The 16029-nt window shown below is 36.2% G+C and overlaps 1 protein-coding gene across 1 annotated transcript; it reads left to right on the top strand.

Moving 5' to 3' along the window:
- The first annotated feature begins 5984 nt into the window (after nt 1-5984).
- LOC124645917 lies at nt 5985-15696 on the top strand. The gene is made up of 11 exons (XM_047185896.1): nt 5985-6464; nt 7649-7725; nt 7845-7983; nt 8119-8220; nt 8433-9027; nt 9143-9279; nt 9367-13378; nt 13495-14028; nt 14154-14333; nt 14440-14691; nt 14771-15696. Exons 1-11 carry the CDS (start codon nt 6378-6380, stop codon nt 14965-14967), a joined length of 6312 nt encoding a protein of 2103 aa, XP_047041852.1. The 5' UTR covers nt 5985-6377; the 3' UTR covers nt 14968-15696.
- The last annotated feature ends 333 nt before the right edge of the window (nt 15697-16029 follow it).

Here is a 16029-nt window from a genome sequence, read left to right as displayed (position 1 = left end):
CTTGAGCCCAACCACTTCCAATTGAAGTGAAAGAAACTGCTCCTTAGACACGGTATTTTCTTCTAAAATACTGATTTGATTTTTTAATTTTAAAATATCTTTTAGGAGACACGTTACATCTACATGATCAAATGTGATCGGAGGAAGTTTATTAAGCTCCTTCGCCACAAAGATTGGGAATAATTCTGTACTGGTACCCTTCATGAGACAGATCATATCGTCTAAATCACGTGACATTCTCTTCTTTCCAACCTTTCGGCGCACTGGCATTTTCTTGCCACTCGGAATTGATTCAAACAGCAATGATTTTGCCCGCGAGATGTCCTCCGCAGTAAAAGCCGAGCAACACACCTGGTGAATACTCTCCTCATCCATAACGTCCAATACATTTCGTAGAAATGCCAACAGTTCGTTGATAACAACATTGCAGTTTGCACACTTCACCGTATGACACGACATTATTAACGATTAGTCACCGCTCCGGTTATAGCGGCATCGCAAACTCGTCCGCTACTCGCAGCGTACGATACGAGACTCGAACTCTCTCTCGACTCTAATAATGCTACCAGTCATTGAAGAAGTCATATTATACCTTACTTTGTTATTATTCTGAGTTTTTTTTGTCATTTATTTATTTTTAAACATATATTTTACATTTTTAAATATTAAATATAAAAATAAAAAACATTTAAAAATATAAAAAATAGGTTGCCACCGATATCGGGCACAGGGTCCAAGGTACCGGTGGTTAGGGTCCCAGAGACAGAAACCTCCTCACAATACGCGCTGTATCAAGGAGTACTGCCTTCTGAATCAGTCCCTTGATCCAGCCGCCTAGCGAGAGCCTCCTGAGGCGTTGGTCGAGGCTCTTGGCTATTAGACCATTGGCCGTAACGACAATCGGCACAATGACAGCCGTGTCGACATTCCACATGGCGACAACCTCGTGCGCTAAGTCAAGATACTTTATTTGTTTCTCTTTCTCAGCTTTCATGAGGTTCTCGTCATGCGGAACGGCGACATCGACTATCATCGCGCGGCGCGCTAATCGATCTATCACCACTATATCAGGCTTATTGGCTGCAATGGCTTCGAAGTTACTTAAATAATAGAAAGCAGTGCGTGGAAATTATAAATATGAATAAAAATTTCGTCTTGACCACTTACAAATCTAAATTCAAGGTAAATGTGGCAGGAGTTCCCCAAGGTAGCATTTTAGGGCCTCTCCTGTTTCTCTTGTATATTAACGATATACCTAATGTTACCCAACATAAATGCGTACTGTTTGCAGACGACATTTCAATAGTTATACCAGATGATGGGAAAGATAATCACACTGAAACAGTACTTACTACTTTACATAAGATTTTTGATTGGCTAAATGCTAATAATTTACAAATAAATCTGTCAAAAACGAACTTCATACAATTTTCTAATTATAAGCAAGTGACACAAAAAATCAATTTAGAGTTCAATGGTGATCAGTTAATAAAAAAATGCAGTGCTAAATTTTTAGGATTAATTCTGGACCAAAACTGTAATTGGAAATTGCATATTGATACTGTCTGTAAAAAACTTAATAGATTTGTATATGCCCTGAAGAAACTAAGACAATGCGCTGATTCTCACACTGCCCTTACCGCATATTATGGGTATGTTCAATCTATTCTAAGGTATGGTGTGGTTCTCTGGGGTAATTCTACAGACATAAACAAAGTTTTTGTTGTACAAAAAAAGTGTATTCGTGCTATTTGCGGTGTTGGGCCACTCGAATCTTGTAGACCTCTTTTCAAAAAACTACGTGTAATGACTCTAATATCCTTATATATAGCTGAGATAGGTATGTTTGTTAGAAACCATCCTCACCTTTATCCCAAAGTTAGTGATGATTGTAAATTTAAGCAGAGAGATCCTACTAAATTAAGAATGGAAAGATGTAGAAGACCTTACATAAGAAAAATAGTCGAATGATGGTAATTAACATATATAATAAAATTCCTAGAGAAATTAGAGAGCTACCTAAAGTAACATTTAAAAAGAAGTTAAAAGCTTGGCTTATTGAAGGGTGCTTCTACACAATAGAAGAATATTTTAATTATAGAAATTAGCTTTTATATATAAGCGTTATAGGTAATTTTCGCATGCCTACTGAAGGCGAGATTATGTTAAGTGACTTTTTTTGTTTTTACCACCTTTTGTGTAAACCATATCTCGGCGAATAAATATTTTTATTTCATTTCATTTCATTTCATTTCATTGCAATAGTCCTGTCAGTGATGATAGATCGATTCCAGTACAACGTGATATGGTCGTTTTCGAGAACTGGGTCGGGCGCATACTTGTAGTACGGTACCTCAAGATCTACAAGTTTGTACTGCAGAGCAAGCTGCTGGTGGATGATCTTGGCCACTTGGTTATGTCTGTGCAAATATTGACCGTTATCCAAACGAGAACAACCAGAAATAATATGTCTGACAGACTCACCCGGATGGTGACATGCCCGACATATGTCAACCGTCCCGTCTCTCATGATATATCTCCGGTAGTTATTCGTAAGGATAACTTCGTCCATAATTGCACATACAAACCCTTCGGTTTGTCCAAATAAGTCACCGAAGCATAGCCAAGATACGGACGCTTTGAAGTCTACATCGGGGCCATGAAGAGCCCCGAAGAAGCGTCCGTGTACCTGTTTGCTCTGCCATACCCCCTTGCGATCATGGGTAGTTAGCACCACAGGTCTGCGCCAGTTCTCATTTGCCAACGATAGCGGGGTGAGTCCTTTGTCCACTGCTACCATATCACGATGCATACCCAAGTCGCTTTTGAGAAGATATTCTCTGAGACTGCACACCTCACGGTTGTGGAGCGTCTTTGCATTTAAAAAGCCTCGGCCTCCACATTTCCGTGGGATGTACAGTCTCATCATCGACGATCGTGGGTGATGCATTCGTTCTGCGGTCAGCAGTGTGCGGACTCTCCTATCCAGGGCATCCAATTCAGTTTGGGTCCATTTGAGTATGCCGAAGGAGTACATCAGGACTGGCATGACCCAACCATTATACGCGCGAACCTTGTTGCCGCCTGATATGGAACTTTTTAGAACCTTATTCAGGCGGCCAAAGAAACGCTCCCGTAATGACTGTTTCATGACAGCCACATTTATGCCTAACCCCTCCGCCATACCCAAGTATTTATATGTATCGTTTGCGGAGAGTGATCTCAGGTTTATAGAATCTGAGAGTTGTACTCCCTCAGATTCCACAATTCCACCTCGCTTTACATGCATGACTGCACATTTGTCCACACCAAATTCCATCCTGATGCAACTACTGAAAGTTTCAGTGACCTTCAGTAGCTTCATCAGCTGCAATTCCGTGGTAGCAAACAGTTTCAGATCGTCCATACAAAGCAAATGGAATATAACCTGACCCCCTCTCCGCAAACGATAGCCCAGCCCCGAACCCTCTAGCAATGTGCTCAATGGGTTCAAGGCCAGGCAAAACCAAAGTGGACTCAAACTGTCACCCTGGAATATTCCCCGCCTGATCTTAATAGGATCGCCAGTCCCTTCAATTTGTCGACATCCTGGATAGTGAAGAACCGTTCTCCATTGCTCCATACATGACGCAAGAAAGGTGCGTAAAGTTGTATTTATTTTATACAACTCCAGCACCCTCTTAAGCCATGATTGGGGGACCGAGTCGTAGGCCTTCTTATAGTCTATCCAACATGTCGACAAATTCTTTCGGGATCGTCGAACCTGCTGGCTGATGACCATATCAGTGAGGAGCAGCTCCTTAGTAGCACGGGACCCCTTCTAACATCCATTTTGAGAAACTGACATAATTGAGTATTTTTCAATATGTTGATTTATTTTTAGTCTCAAAATATTGTGTCGCCGTTCCGCATGACGAGAACCTCGTGAAAGCTGAGAAAGAGAAACAAATAAAGTATCTTGACTTAGCGCACGAGGTTGTCGCCATGTGGAATGTCGATGTTATGGACCAAGTGATAAATTGGGCAGTATACATAATGCCCGGTCATTATGATAAATGCCCAATATGAGAGTGCAATTTGATAATAATTACTCAAATAATCAAATTGACCGGGCACTATACATATTGCCCGTGACCTTTTGGGCAAAGTAAAAACCACTTTAATAATCAGCCTCATGATTTGGATTAATTATAATTACTTCTGTCTTAAAAATCCACTAGTTTTTGCATTTAAAAGTTAAGGAAATTCATAAATTAAAAATATAACATAAAAATAATTAAATTTAAAACAAAAAATTTACAATATAACTTTGTTTTATAGAAATGCACTGGAAGTTCATTTATTTATTTGTCCATATATCATTTACATTTTTAAATATTAAATTACAAAAATAAAAAAAAATATAAAAAATAGATGGCCACCGATATCGGGCACAGGGTCCAAGGTACGGTGGTTAGGGTCCCAGAGACAGAAACGTCCTCACAATACGCGCCGTATCAAGGAGTGCCTACTGCCTTCTGAATCAGTCCCTTGATCCAGCCGCCTAACGAGAGCCTCATGAGGTGTTGGTCGACGCTCTTGGCTATTAAACCAGTGGTTCTTAACCTTTTTGACATGAGGGACCATTTTAACTAAAGTTTGTCTTGCCGGGGACCACCTCATCGGTTAACTTTTGTTTTTTGACAAATGCAAAACAAAGGCATATAGTTTGTGAATACGCGAGCGAAGCGAGCGCGAAAATTTGTATTATTTTTTAAGACTCAAAACCAAAATTACGTAAAATGTAGCCCAAACATACATTTTCATGAATGGGGGGACTAGGTACGACACACCCGATATACGCCCATGCGAAAACCCGTGCTCGCATAGATAAGTCGATAAAAATAAAATTAGATAACGTACCGATAGCAACGTCGCGAAGCTAAGCTTCGCGGACCACTAGGAATGCCTCCAGGGACCACCAGTGGTCCGCGGACCACCGGTTAAGAACCACTGTATTAGACCATTGGCCGTAACGACAATCGGCACAATAACAGCCGTGTCGACATTCCACATGGCGACAACCTCGTGCGCTAAGTCGAGGTACTTTATTTGTGAATTCGTGAAATGACTTATTATTATACAACAAAATAAATTAAAAGTTGAAGCAATCAGACTCAATATTTGGCATATTAACATCTTTTCTTAATAAAAGTCAAATGAAAATATAGGTAATTAAAATAGAACATATAATTTAAAACAATAATCATAAAATATGTAGCAAGTCTAACAGGATCCGGGGCTGCGGGTTGTTCGAAAGAGATACCGCGGCCCTGGTACATAAAAGGCCTATGACGGAACACGACGGTTTTTAGTCAGTAAGAGTCTGACACTCCCTCACCGCTGCTAACCCACAGCGGGAGGGGTCATTTGATGATTTTTGACGTCGGAAAAAAAAAAGTAACAGGACGTATTTATTAGAACATCTGCCACTGTGATGGTATTTTGAGGAACACAATTTAAAATATAGCTTTATTATTAAATGGCCCAACTGTCATGTAGCAATATAATAATGCCCGTGCAATGTGATAAATAATGAAGTTAAGATAGTTATTAATCACTTGGCCCGATAAAGCTAAACATTATTCATAATGCTCGGGCATTATTTATAATGCCCGAATTAATCACATGGTCCATAACATCGACACGGCTGTCATTGTACCGATTGTCGTTACGGCCAATGGTCTAATAGCCAAGAGCCTCGATAAACACCTCAGGAGGCTCTCGTTGGGCGGCTGGGTCAAGGGACTGATTCAGAAGGCAGTACTCCTTGATACTTACTTATACTTGATTGAGGTTTCTGTCTCTGGGACCCTAACCACCGGTACCTTGGACCCTGTGCCCGATATCGGTGGTTTATTCTGAGTTATTATTGTGTTTTTCTTCTAATCTAAACAGTATTGTTTAATGTTGAATAAATGTTGTATATGTTGTGGACTGCGATAGGCTGATGATGATGATGATGAAATGTTGTATACATATATGCAGTTGCATAAAACTAATGTGGACGTGTTATACAGTCTGTGCGCTCCTTTATAGTTATAACGGTAGCGATTTCTAGCGAACATTTTATAGGCACAATATTTTATTTTACAATTACATTGACCCTCTAGGCAGCGGCTAACATTGGTTGGTTGATTGGATGAAGATGTTGTTCTGCTTGGTAGAAGATAGAAGATATTTTTTGCTAGCAACATCGAGAATTTCAATCAATCAATTTTTTTTCAGTATGTTTTGTGACCATGTTACGATGTTCGCGCGCCGGCTAAAAAGTTGTGATAGAATGTGTCTATAACAAAATGTATTCCAGCAATTGATGTGTTATTCGAATTATTACGATGGGATCTGCGTACGACGAGACTGTGTTTGATTTTGATTTGAACTTTCTAAACCCTACTACTACTACCACCACCACAGCTAACACGGTGAGTGTTTTAGGTTATATTATATTATTTTCTTTCTATAGTTTTGGCTTGTCGTTAACTATTCGTTTAATGATGTACAATTAAAACAGATTATAATTAATAACAATGCATAAACTGCATAAATCGTACAATAACACCTCAGTTGATTAATGACAGTAAGTGTTTGTGGTTTTTACAAATTGTAAGAATCCTGATCATGTTTTGAGTGGTCTTAATTTTCTGAAACTTTAAGTTAGAATATATTTGACCCATAGTTGTAAACAGTGTAAGGTAAATGTTGAAATGAAACACTTGCATTGCAACAAATAATCTAAAGCGAAATGTTCATGAAATTCCACTTTTGTTTATAGTAGTGTTTTAGTATGACATTGCTCTCATTGCTGCCCAGTTTCAAATTGCTAGTTTGGTGTAACATTATCAATTTCAATTTATTGAAAAAATAATATAATCTTAGCCGCCAGTGATTACATAGACATTACTGCCTTATATACTTCTTATTATTGTTTCAAATGACAAACTTAATTGGTTTCTTATTTTTATAATCTAATGGTTAAAACTTATAAAACCTTACTCAATTAACCTGTTGTTGTATTTATTGTATTGTAATGGATAATGCTGTGCATGTTTTGTGTTATTCAAATTTATCTATACATATGTCTTCGTGAATTAATTTATCTCAGATTTTGATGTAAAAATGTCTATCTCTATTCCTCATTGCATTTTTACAATAAATTGAATTTTCATTGTGCTATGTCATACGTACATGTAGTACGTATGACATAATTTGCCATGAGAGGTTGCTGCATGAGGCCCAATCTATACTCATTTGAGTTGACACTGAACTTAATAACTTCCCTGTCCCATGAATCATATGTGATAGACACCAATTGTTTAAATATTGTGTCTATATAGTGGACAGTGAAGAGGTTAAGATAAACAATCTTCATATAAATTTATGTTTAAAAACTCAGTTTAAAACAATGCTGCTAAAATATCAGTTATTTGAATCAAATAAAAAATCAGTACCTATTTATTTTGTTTCATACATTTTGTGTAACAAGTTCTATAACGATTACTTTAAGATAAGTGCCTACTCCAAAAAATTACAGTAAATTCATTTCTTGTCACTATTTCTAATTTATCTTTCAGATCACTTTGTAATAATTATGGTGCTCATTTTCCAGGTTCAAGAATTGCAGGCAAAGAATGAAAAATTGAGAAGATCAGTTATTTTCTTGAAAAAGAAAATCCTATTTTCAAAGTAAGTATTCACACTATAAACTTATAAAAATAAAAAAGCTACTTAAGTATCTGCTGTCTGGATACTACTTACTAGATCTAGTAATATGCAAATTGCATTTGTTATTTATTTATTTTCAGTTCTGCTGTGACAAGGTATAAAAATGCAAGAAGTTATGCTAATGTATTGGAAAACAACCAAGTGTTTAACAAGGAAGGGTGCAAACAGCATCTAATTGAAATCAGAAACTTCATTGAAAAAGTCACCAAGTTGGAAAATGTGAGTATGAACCAATTCATAAAAAAATCTGTTATATATTTTACGTATTCGGGAAAATTATTTTTTATTTTATGTAACCAAATATTTATTCAGTATATGTTATACACATTTATAAAGGTTTCTTTTAATTTTCAGGAAAATCAAGCAGCAGAAAATAGAGAGAGAGAAAAGGATGAAACCATTTCTGAATTACAAAACAAAATATGTGCTTTGCAATCCCTGGAAACACAGCTTAAGGTAGTGTCATTATTTAGAACAAGTTTTTCAGCATCTTTTGAACCTGGTAAATAATGCTACCTGGGTACCTGGCTACCTGGCTACCTGGGTAGCAACTTTTGAATGTGTTCAGTAGTGTTAAGGCAAACATGATGGACAGAAAATATTACAGACTTATACTTTTGTATTTGTTATTATTCCTAAAATATATTTTTTATTTCTTATGATTTCAGCTGCTACTTAAAGAGAAGAATAAAACTGAACCAACTGTTAAGGTTGAGAAGAAAATTATTGTTAGAGACAGTGGAAAAAATAGTTTATTAGAAAAAGAAAATGAAATACTTCGTAAAGAAAATGCAAAGATTCTAAAGTTGGAGAAGGAAATAGAAAATCTTCGCAAAGGACAAACTGGAGTAGCAACATCAGAAAAAAATTGTGATAGCCTTCTCAAAGATAGAACCACGATAATCAATTTGGAGAAAGAAATTGAAACCCTTAGACAGGAAAATTCTAGAATTTCAAGGTTGCAAAAACAAATTGAAATCCTTTCCAAAGAAAATGCTAAACTGTCGAAATTAGAAAAAGAACTCCAAACCCTACGTAAAGAAGATACTAAGATGACGAGGTTGGAGAAAGAAAATGAATCTCTGAGAAAAGATAACGCGAGAGTAGTAGTCTTGGAAAAAGAAATTGAAACCCTTCGCATCAAGAATGCTAAAATAGGATTTTTGGAGAGAGTGAACAAAACACTACATGAAGAAAATGCTAGAATTCAAAACAACAATAAAGAAGGTCTACTAACCAATCTCACTTCAATTGAAGAAAAAGGTATGATATATATTCCTATACCTAAAATATTCCTTATTTGTATGCTTTATACACTGTAATTTGCTTTATATACTATAAGCAAATGCAATTATGCTCTTTATTTTTATTTTTACAGAAAAATCTAAGAAGAGTAACTCAGGAAAAACTAGGTCCTTATCTAACAGAAACAGCGATTGGAGCGACCACAGCGGCGCTGAAAATGACATATTTGAGGACGCTCCGATGTCGCCACAACCAAGTGACATTATCGTTGTAAGTATAAAAGTAAATTACTCAGCTCAAAGAATAAATTAAATGTACGGCAATTTTTGTTAACGTTTTAAATTTTTGTATTTGCAGGCCAAGAATCCCTTACCAGCCGATAAAAATATAGTGCGCCGCGAATCTGAAAACGATAACAGCAACGAAGTCGTTAGTGTTGATACTGGCCGGGGATCCTCGCTGGCTTACTCTGATAATGAAAAAGGCTTCCATAGTCCGGGATATTTTTCAAATGATAGTCCCTTAAATGGAGAAAGTATTGACAATAAAGCAAATAACAACAATACACCTCAAAGGATACTTCAAATTGTTGTACAGGATGAGAATGATGGTATAAGCAATTCTGATAAAACAACTACTAGACCAGGAGAGACAAACACAGAGCCTCCAAACCAAATTAGTATGGTTGAAGGAACCCCTAATCAGACCTGTGAGTTCCAAGAAGAATCCATTCATTTACAAAATTCGAATAACATGACCCCTAAAAAGCATACACAGGGTGTTCTTGAAAAAGAATGTTTAGATTTACACAATAGCATGCAACATGAAGCGCGAATTGACGCCGAAGTAGAAAATATATTTAGTACCATGAAACTGAACTATCATGCTATATCTCCAATCCCAAGAACACCCATAAGGGTCAGAGGCAATGATTCCACCAAGAAGTCTAGTGAACCCAGTGAACAGATCATGAGATGTATGTACTTGAGTAATAAAACTGATCATCTTTTGACAAAACTAAAGGGGTACCTACATAAATATACTGCAGAATATTTTTGTAAATTTAATCCAAATCTAACTCACCAAAATTCAAAGTTTTTGCACAGAAAGGTCAAAGGTGGTAAAGACTTCAGCGCTGTACACAATATTGATAAATTAATTCTGTGCTTTGAAGCAATCTTAAAAACAAAACAAATCCTAACTGAAGACTGTAATAAGTCCTACTTGGATGTGTCAGATAGAGTATGTGATGATGATAACTTATTGATAAGAAATGTAACAGGACTTGGAACAGATAGTTTCCATAACAAGCAAGGGGAAGCTAGATCAATTAGACAGACAATATCTCCTCCGATCTGTTCTCCTCTGCCTGTGCTTCGAGATGTTCAACGAAAACAACTTGTTCAGAACGACAATACATTAGTTTCGGCAAATACAACATTACCAGAGATTAACAAAGATGTTCTCCAAGATAAACAAAAGAAAGCTAGATTATCTTCAATTAATTCTCCCATGTCACCAGAACCAAATCAAAACCACAATGATGCTATGCAGGAGGACCAATCAGACACACAATTATTGCCTCCAGTTATCATTGTCTCATCGGAACCAGTGCAAAACCATGAAGATGGTTTGCAAAGTAATCAAGGCAGAACCACATTGTTTTCAAATGATGTATCCATGTTGCCAGACCCTATGAAAGGTTGCCAAGATGCTTCACAGGATAACCAAAAGGAAACCAGGTTATCTTTTGATATTATTCCTGTCTCACCAGCAGCACTGGAAAAGCCAAATAATGTAAAGCAAGGTAATCAGAGGAGAACCAGATTATTTTCCAATGATTCACCCATGTCACCAGACACAATGCAAAAAAGCCAAGATGCTTTACAAGATAACCTAAAGGCAGTCAGGGTATCTTCTGATAATATACCCGGTTCCCCAGAACCGGTGAAAAAACAAAATATTGTAAAACAAGGTAATCAGAGGAGAAGCAGATTATTTTCCAATGATTCACCCATGTCACCAGACACAATGCAAAAAAGCCAAGATGCTTTACAAGATAACCTAAAGGCAGTCAGGGTATCTTCTGATAATATACCCGGTTCCCCAGAACCGGTGAAAAAACAAAATATTGTAAAACAAGGTAATCAGAGGAGAAGCAGATTATTTTCCAATGATTCACCCATGTTGCCAGACACAATGCAAAAAAGCCAAGATGCTATACAAGATAACCAAAAGCAAGTCAGGTTATCTACTGATACCACGCCTGTTTCACCAGCATCTATGGAAAACCAAAATAATGAAATGCAAAGAAATATCAGGAGAACCAGATTATTTTCAGATGATACACCCATGTCACCAGACACACATGATAACCAAAAGGAGGTCAAGTTACCTTCTGATAATATACCTGTTTCAACAGCTGTTTCCCCAGAATCAGTGCATAAACAAAATAAGGAAAAGCAAAGTAATAAGAGGAGAGCCAGATTATTTTCCAATGATTCACCTATGTCACCAGACACAATGCAAAATAGTCAAGACCCTTTGCACAATAACCCGAAGAAAGATACTACACCTGTTTCACCAAGACCAGTACAAGACCAAAATAATACTTTGCAAAGTAACCAAAGGAGAACCAGATTATTTTCAAATGATTCGTCAATGTCACCAGACACCAAGCAAAACAACCAAGACACTTTGAAAGATAAACAAAAGAAAGACATTACACCTGTTTCACCAAGACCAGTACAAGACCAAAATAATACTTTGCGAGGTAACCAAAGGAGAACCAGACTATTTTCAAATGATTCGTCACCAGAACCCAAGCTGAACTGCCAAAATGGTTTGCCAGATAGTCAAAAGAAATATAGGTTATCTTCCGATACTTCACCTATTTCACCAGAACCAAAGCAAAAACACGAAGTTTTGCAAGATAAACAAGTACAATTACTCTCAATAACTATACCAATGTCACCAGACTCAATCCAAAACAAAAGGAAAACCAGGTTATCTTCTGCTACTTCACCAGTATCAACAGCATCAATACAAAACCCCAGCAATATTGTGCCAGTCAACCAAAGAAAAACTAGATTATCGTCAATTACTTCACCCACGTCACCAAGAACAACTTACAACTACTCAGAAGATTTGCAAAATAACCAAAGAAGGACCAGACTATCGTCGAATTCTGTACCTTTGTCACCACCAATCGAAAGTCGCAAAGATGATTTGCAAAATAATCAACGAAAAGCCAGATTATCTTCAGTTGCTTCACCCAACTCACCAGCACAGATACAAACCCTTAACCATGCTGTTTCTGAGGAATCAATTACAGACGATGAACCTATAATAAATTTAGGTAATGCTTATCGTTCACAAGATAGCGTAGAGATGAACGGATTGTCCATGAAAGAGAGCACAGTCAAAAAAGCTAAAACCAAAAAGATAACTAAATTAGATAAGCTCAGAAAGAATCTTGCGCCAAAATATAAAATTAGAAAAGAAACATCCCCAGTAAAATCTCTAATTAAACCCAAACACCTAACCCCTATCAAGAAGCAAGTGTCCAGGAATGTAACATCCGCATCTCTAAATGACAAAGATGTCTATGAAAAAGCTGTGAAAATAATGGCAGAATTAAATTCCCAAAAGCTTAGTAAAGCCATGAAATCGCCGACCAGATGTACTAAAGAACCAATGTCTCCCAAACCTAAGAATAACATGGATATAGAAATTGACAGTTGTAATGAAAATAAGACATCTCAAAATAGCTTGGTTACAACTAGAAACAAACGAAAGCTTTCTGAAGTAACAGATCAGTGCTGCGTGGTTTTAACAAAAGACCCATTATTATTTATGGCTTGCGAAGCTAAAACGTCTCCGACAAAAACAAACGATGATAACGAAACATCCGTCGACACAACTTCAAGGAAAAGACGCAGACTCTCCTCAAATGATTCTGTAGTAAAGTGTAAGAGGGTTTTGCGAAGTTCTGCTGTACAATTAAGATCAAGTACAGAGGATAATGTTGAAATATCTAATACAAATGACGAAAGAACTAAGGAAACAAGTATAGACCCAATTGCTGAGAAAATAAAAACTACTTCGACTACCTGTGAACCTAAGCCACTGGTGGCTGATACCCAAAAAGACGAGAATATGAAGAAATCTGATGATCGCCATCAACTTAACACCTATGAAGATCTTGATCTATTTGCTGAAGATATACAAGTTGAAACACCATCAGTTTCAGTAAAGGAAATAGATTCTAATCCATCAACAGCTTGTCAACCAAAAGACAGCATCTTGTGTTGTATGTTAGAAAAATATGGCACAGCTAGTGTGAAGCCTTTTGCTAAGAAAATACCAGGTATGTTTCCTGTGGATTTGATTACGTATGTATGGGAATTGATTTTTCAATGGTCTTAAAATTTTACTTCAGCGACAATGAACATTTTTACTTACATTTACAATTTTTTTTTACAGATTCGAAAGTCAAATTAATTTGTGAAAAAATTGAACAAGAAGTAGCCACAATATCAGAACTACCATTGAACGACACGAAAAATGCAATGAACACATTTGTGGCAGATTTGCGAAAGCTTAACTACAAGGTCTTCATATCTGGCTTAATCAAGTATTTGACGAAGCCAGAAAGAAAACTGGAATTGTTTGCAAAACTGTCTTCTCCAGCTGCTCCGGCAATGACTAAAGCTGAACAAATTTTGCTGTATGTCATAACACATCTCAAAACACACTGGCCCACCGTAGACATTGTCGACGCTGTGCTATCCAGCATAGAGTATGCACTGTTCAAATTAAACAGAACACCAGAATTTGAAGTCATTGAAAGTACATCCCATTTCTATGCGCTCCTTTGTAGATATTTCGGAGCGAAAAGTCGATTGAGACTATTTATTTTAGATGCCATGTATTGTATTCAATTTAAATCTGTACCCTTAATTAAACAATGTCTGGAAGTTTGGATGCATATAATTCCATTGGCACATATGGGAATCGGTAAGTAATACATATATTTATGTCCAATTTCCTATAAACCTTGCAAATAGCAAGTCTATGTTGCATGATAATAATTATAGTGTCAGTTGTATATGATTTATTAATTTGTGATATGTTTATTTCAGCTAAAAATCCATTGGTGACGTGTTTAGTGTACCTTCTCCATTTCTATAAATGCGATGACAAATTCAACCGCGTGCAAGAAATAAGAAATATATTAAGTCGGCGATATTTCTATCAAATCACCGATTGGAATGAAACTAAAATCTTAGAAATGTTTAAAAATTCCATCAAGGATCTAAAAGGTAATAATTTCAAATAAATGAATTTCTTACACTTGAATGTATGCATATAAATGTTTTTGCTTATTTTGTGGATGGATTATCTATGTATTTTTACTTTGTTTTTCAGACATTCCCATTGAAAACAAAATGCTAAGACTGGCTTTGATTATTCTGGCCAAGCGGCACGGACCACGGTGGTGTCAAAATAATATTATCAAGAATCTTCTCCAACCAATGATAGAGAAGGAGAATGTGCCAAATTCTGTGAAGGTGTTCTGTGTTTCTATGATCGGACCCCTGATGAAGCCTTACCCAGTTGATATGAAAGTGCATTGTGAAATAGCCATAAATCAACTTATAGATATTCTCAATAATAACCGTGAGTATATTAGCTACTAACTTCTTACTTAATTTCTTCTGCATATTTTCAATGTGCATTAATTTAATTGTTTTTGCAGCATCTCCACAAATGGAAGAAGCAGCCATCATGAGCATGATGTTCATCAACAGACATGATCAATATAGTACGAACCAAATTCTTCTAACACGTAAAATGAAACCTATGTCACCAGAATTAGAGAAAACTCTACGCGATTACGTAAAAAGGAAACCATTGCAAGTATGGAAGAAAACTTTGTCAAAAATTGCACGATAAGTTAAAGTTAAGGAGGATTAAATTGTATCATACTTGTTTTCGGGGATTTTAGTGCAGCAGAACATTTTATAAAAATGGCTGATAAGTGATAACGTTCTTTGTAAATAATTATATAAGTGTTTCTCCACCTCATAAGTGATGGTTAGTTTTGTGATTTAAGTAAGTCATATTTTTTATTGTAGGTAAAAATATGGCTAATCGAATTGATTTCGAGGCAGTTATTTCTACCTAATTGAAGTACTTCGTATATTTAAATCTCATCACTTTGTAATATTCCATTAAATTCATGTCATTGTGTGTTATAGTTAAAAGTACTTAGATGATAGCATTCGATCTCAAATTATTCATTGTATTAAATTTGTATCTTGAGGGCTGCATTTTATTGAGCAGTATTGTAGCGAGGCGTTACTCAGTGGGTGGTTTTGTAATGCTGTCATCTGTTCTAAGTCAATATGTATCCTTCAGGTTTTCCTAGTTAGGCAAATTTCAATTTACTGCTCAAAGCAGTTGTAGTGAAATTACGATATCCACCTAGTTAATACTTACCTCGCCATGTGGCTCGCGTTGTTCTCTTAAAAGTAAGACCATGGCTTCAGGGTATCTAACTATTCGCATTAAGTAAAAGTATTTTGATTGTAAATATATATCGTAAGAATAAAAATTCGAAATAAGTGATATGTATAACCACTTGAATCCTTAATATACTAAATAAACAGTGTTTAATGCACATGCGAGTGTGTTTTATTGCTTATTACATGTTTTACCTCAATACGTGAAAAGATTGGATAAAGTTGCGAACCAGTTTTAATGTGTATAATGTTTTGTGTGATCAATGTGATCATGGACGAACAAATACTTCCAATTGATTAACAAATAATTCAATTGCTTCTTGTAGCAATATTATCTATAACTTTGATTTTAACTATGTAAGTGATAGTAAAACCTCTCTTGTACGTTATTTTTCTTTTGTTCCTTATAATTTCACTTCAGCATACTGGTTGATACAATTTCGATTTTTACAACTCACATTCCGATATTATTGGCGAAAAAACGTGTACCAAA

The sequence above is a fragment of the Helicoverpa zea genome, chromosome 3 (assembly GCF_022581195.2).
Source record: "Helicoverpa zea isolate HzStark_Cry1AcR chromosome 3, ilHelZeax1.1, whole genome shotgun sequence".
In the NCBI taxonomy this organism is placed as follows: domain Eukaryota; kingdom Metazoa; phylum Arthropoda; class Insecta; order Lepidoptera; family Noctuidae; genus Helicoverpa; species Helicoverpa zea.
This window is presented reverse-complemented; position numbering and strand designations above follow the sequence as displayed.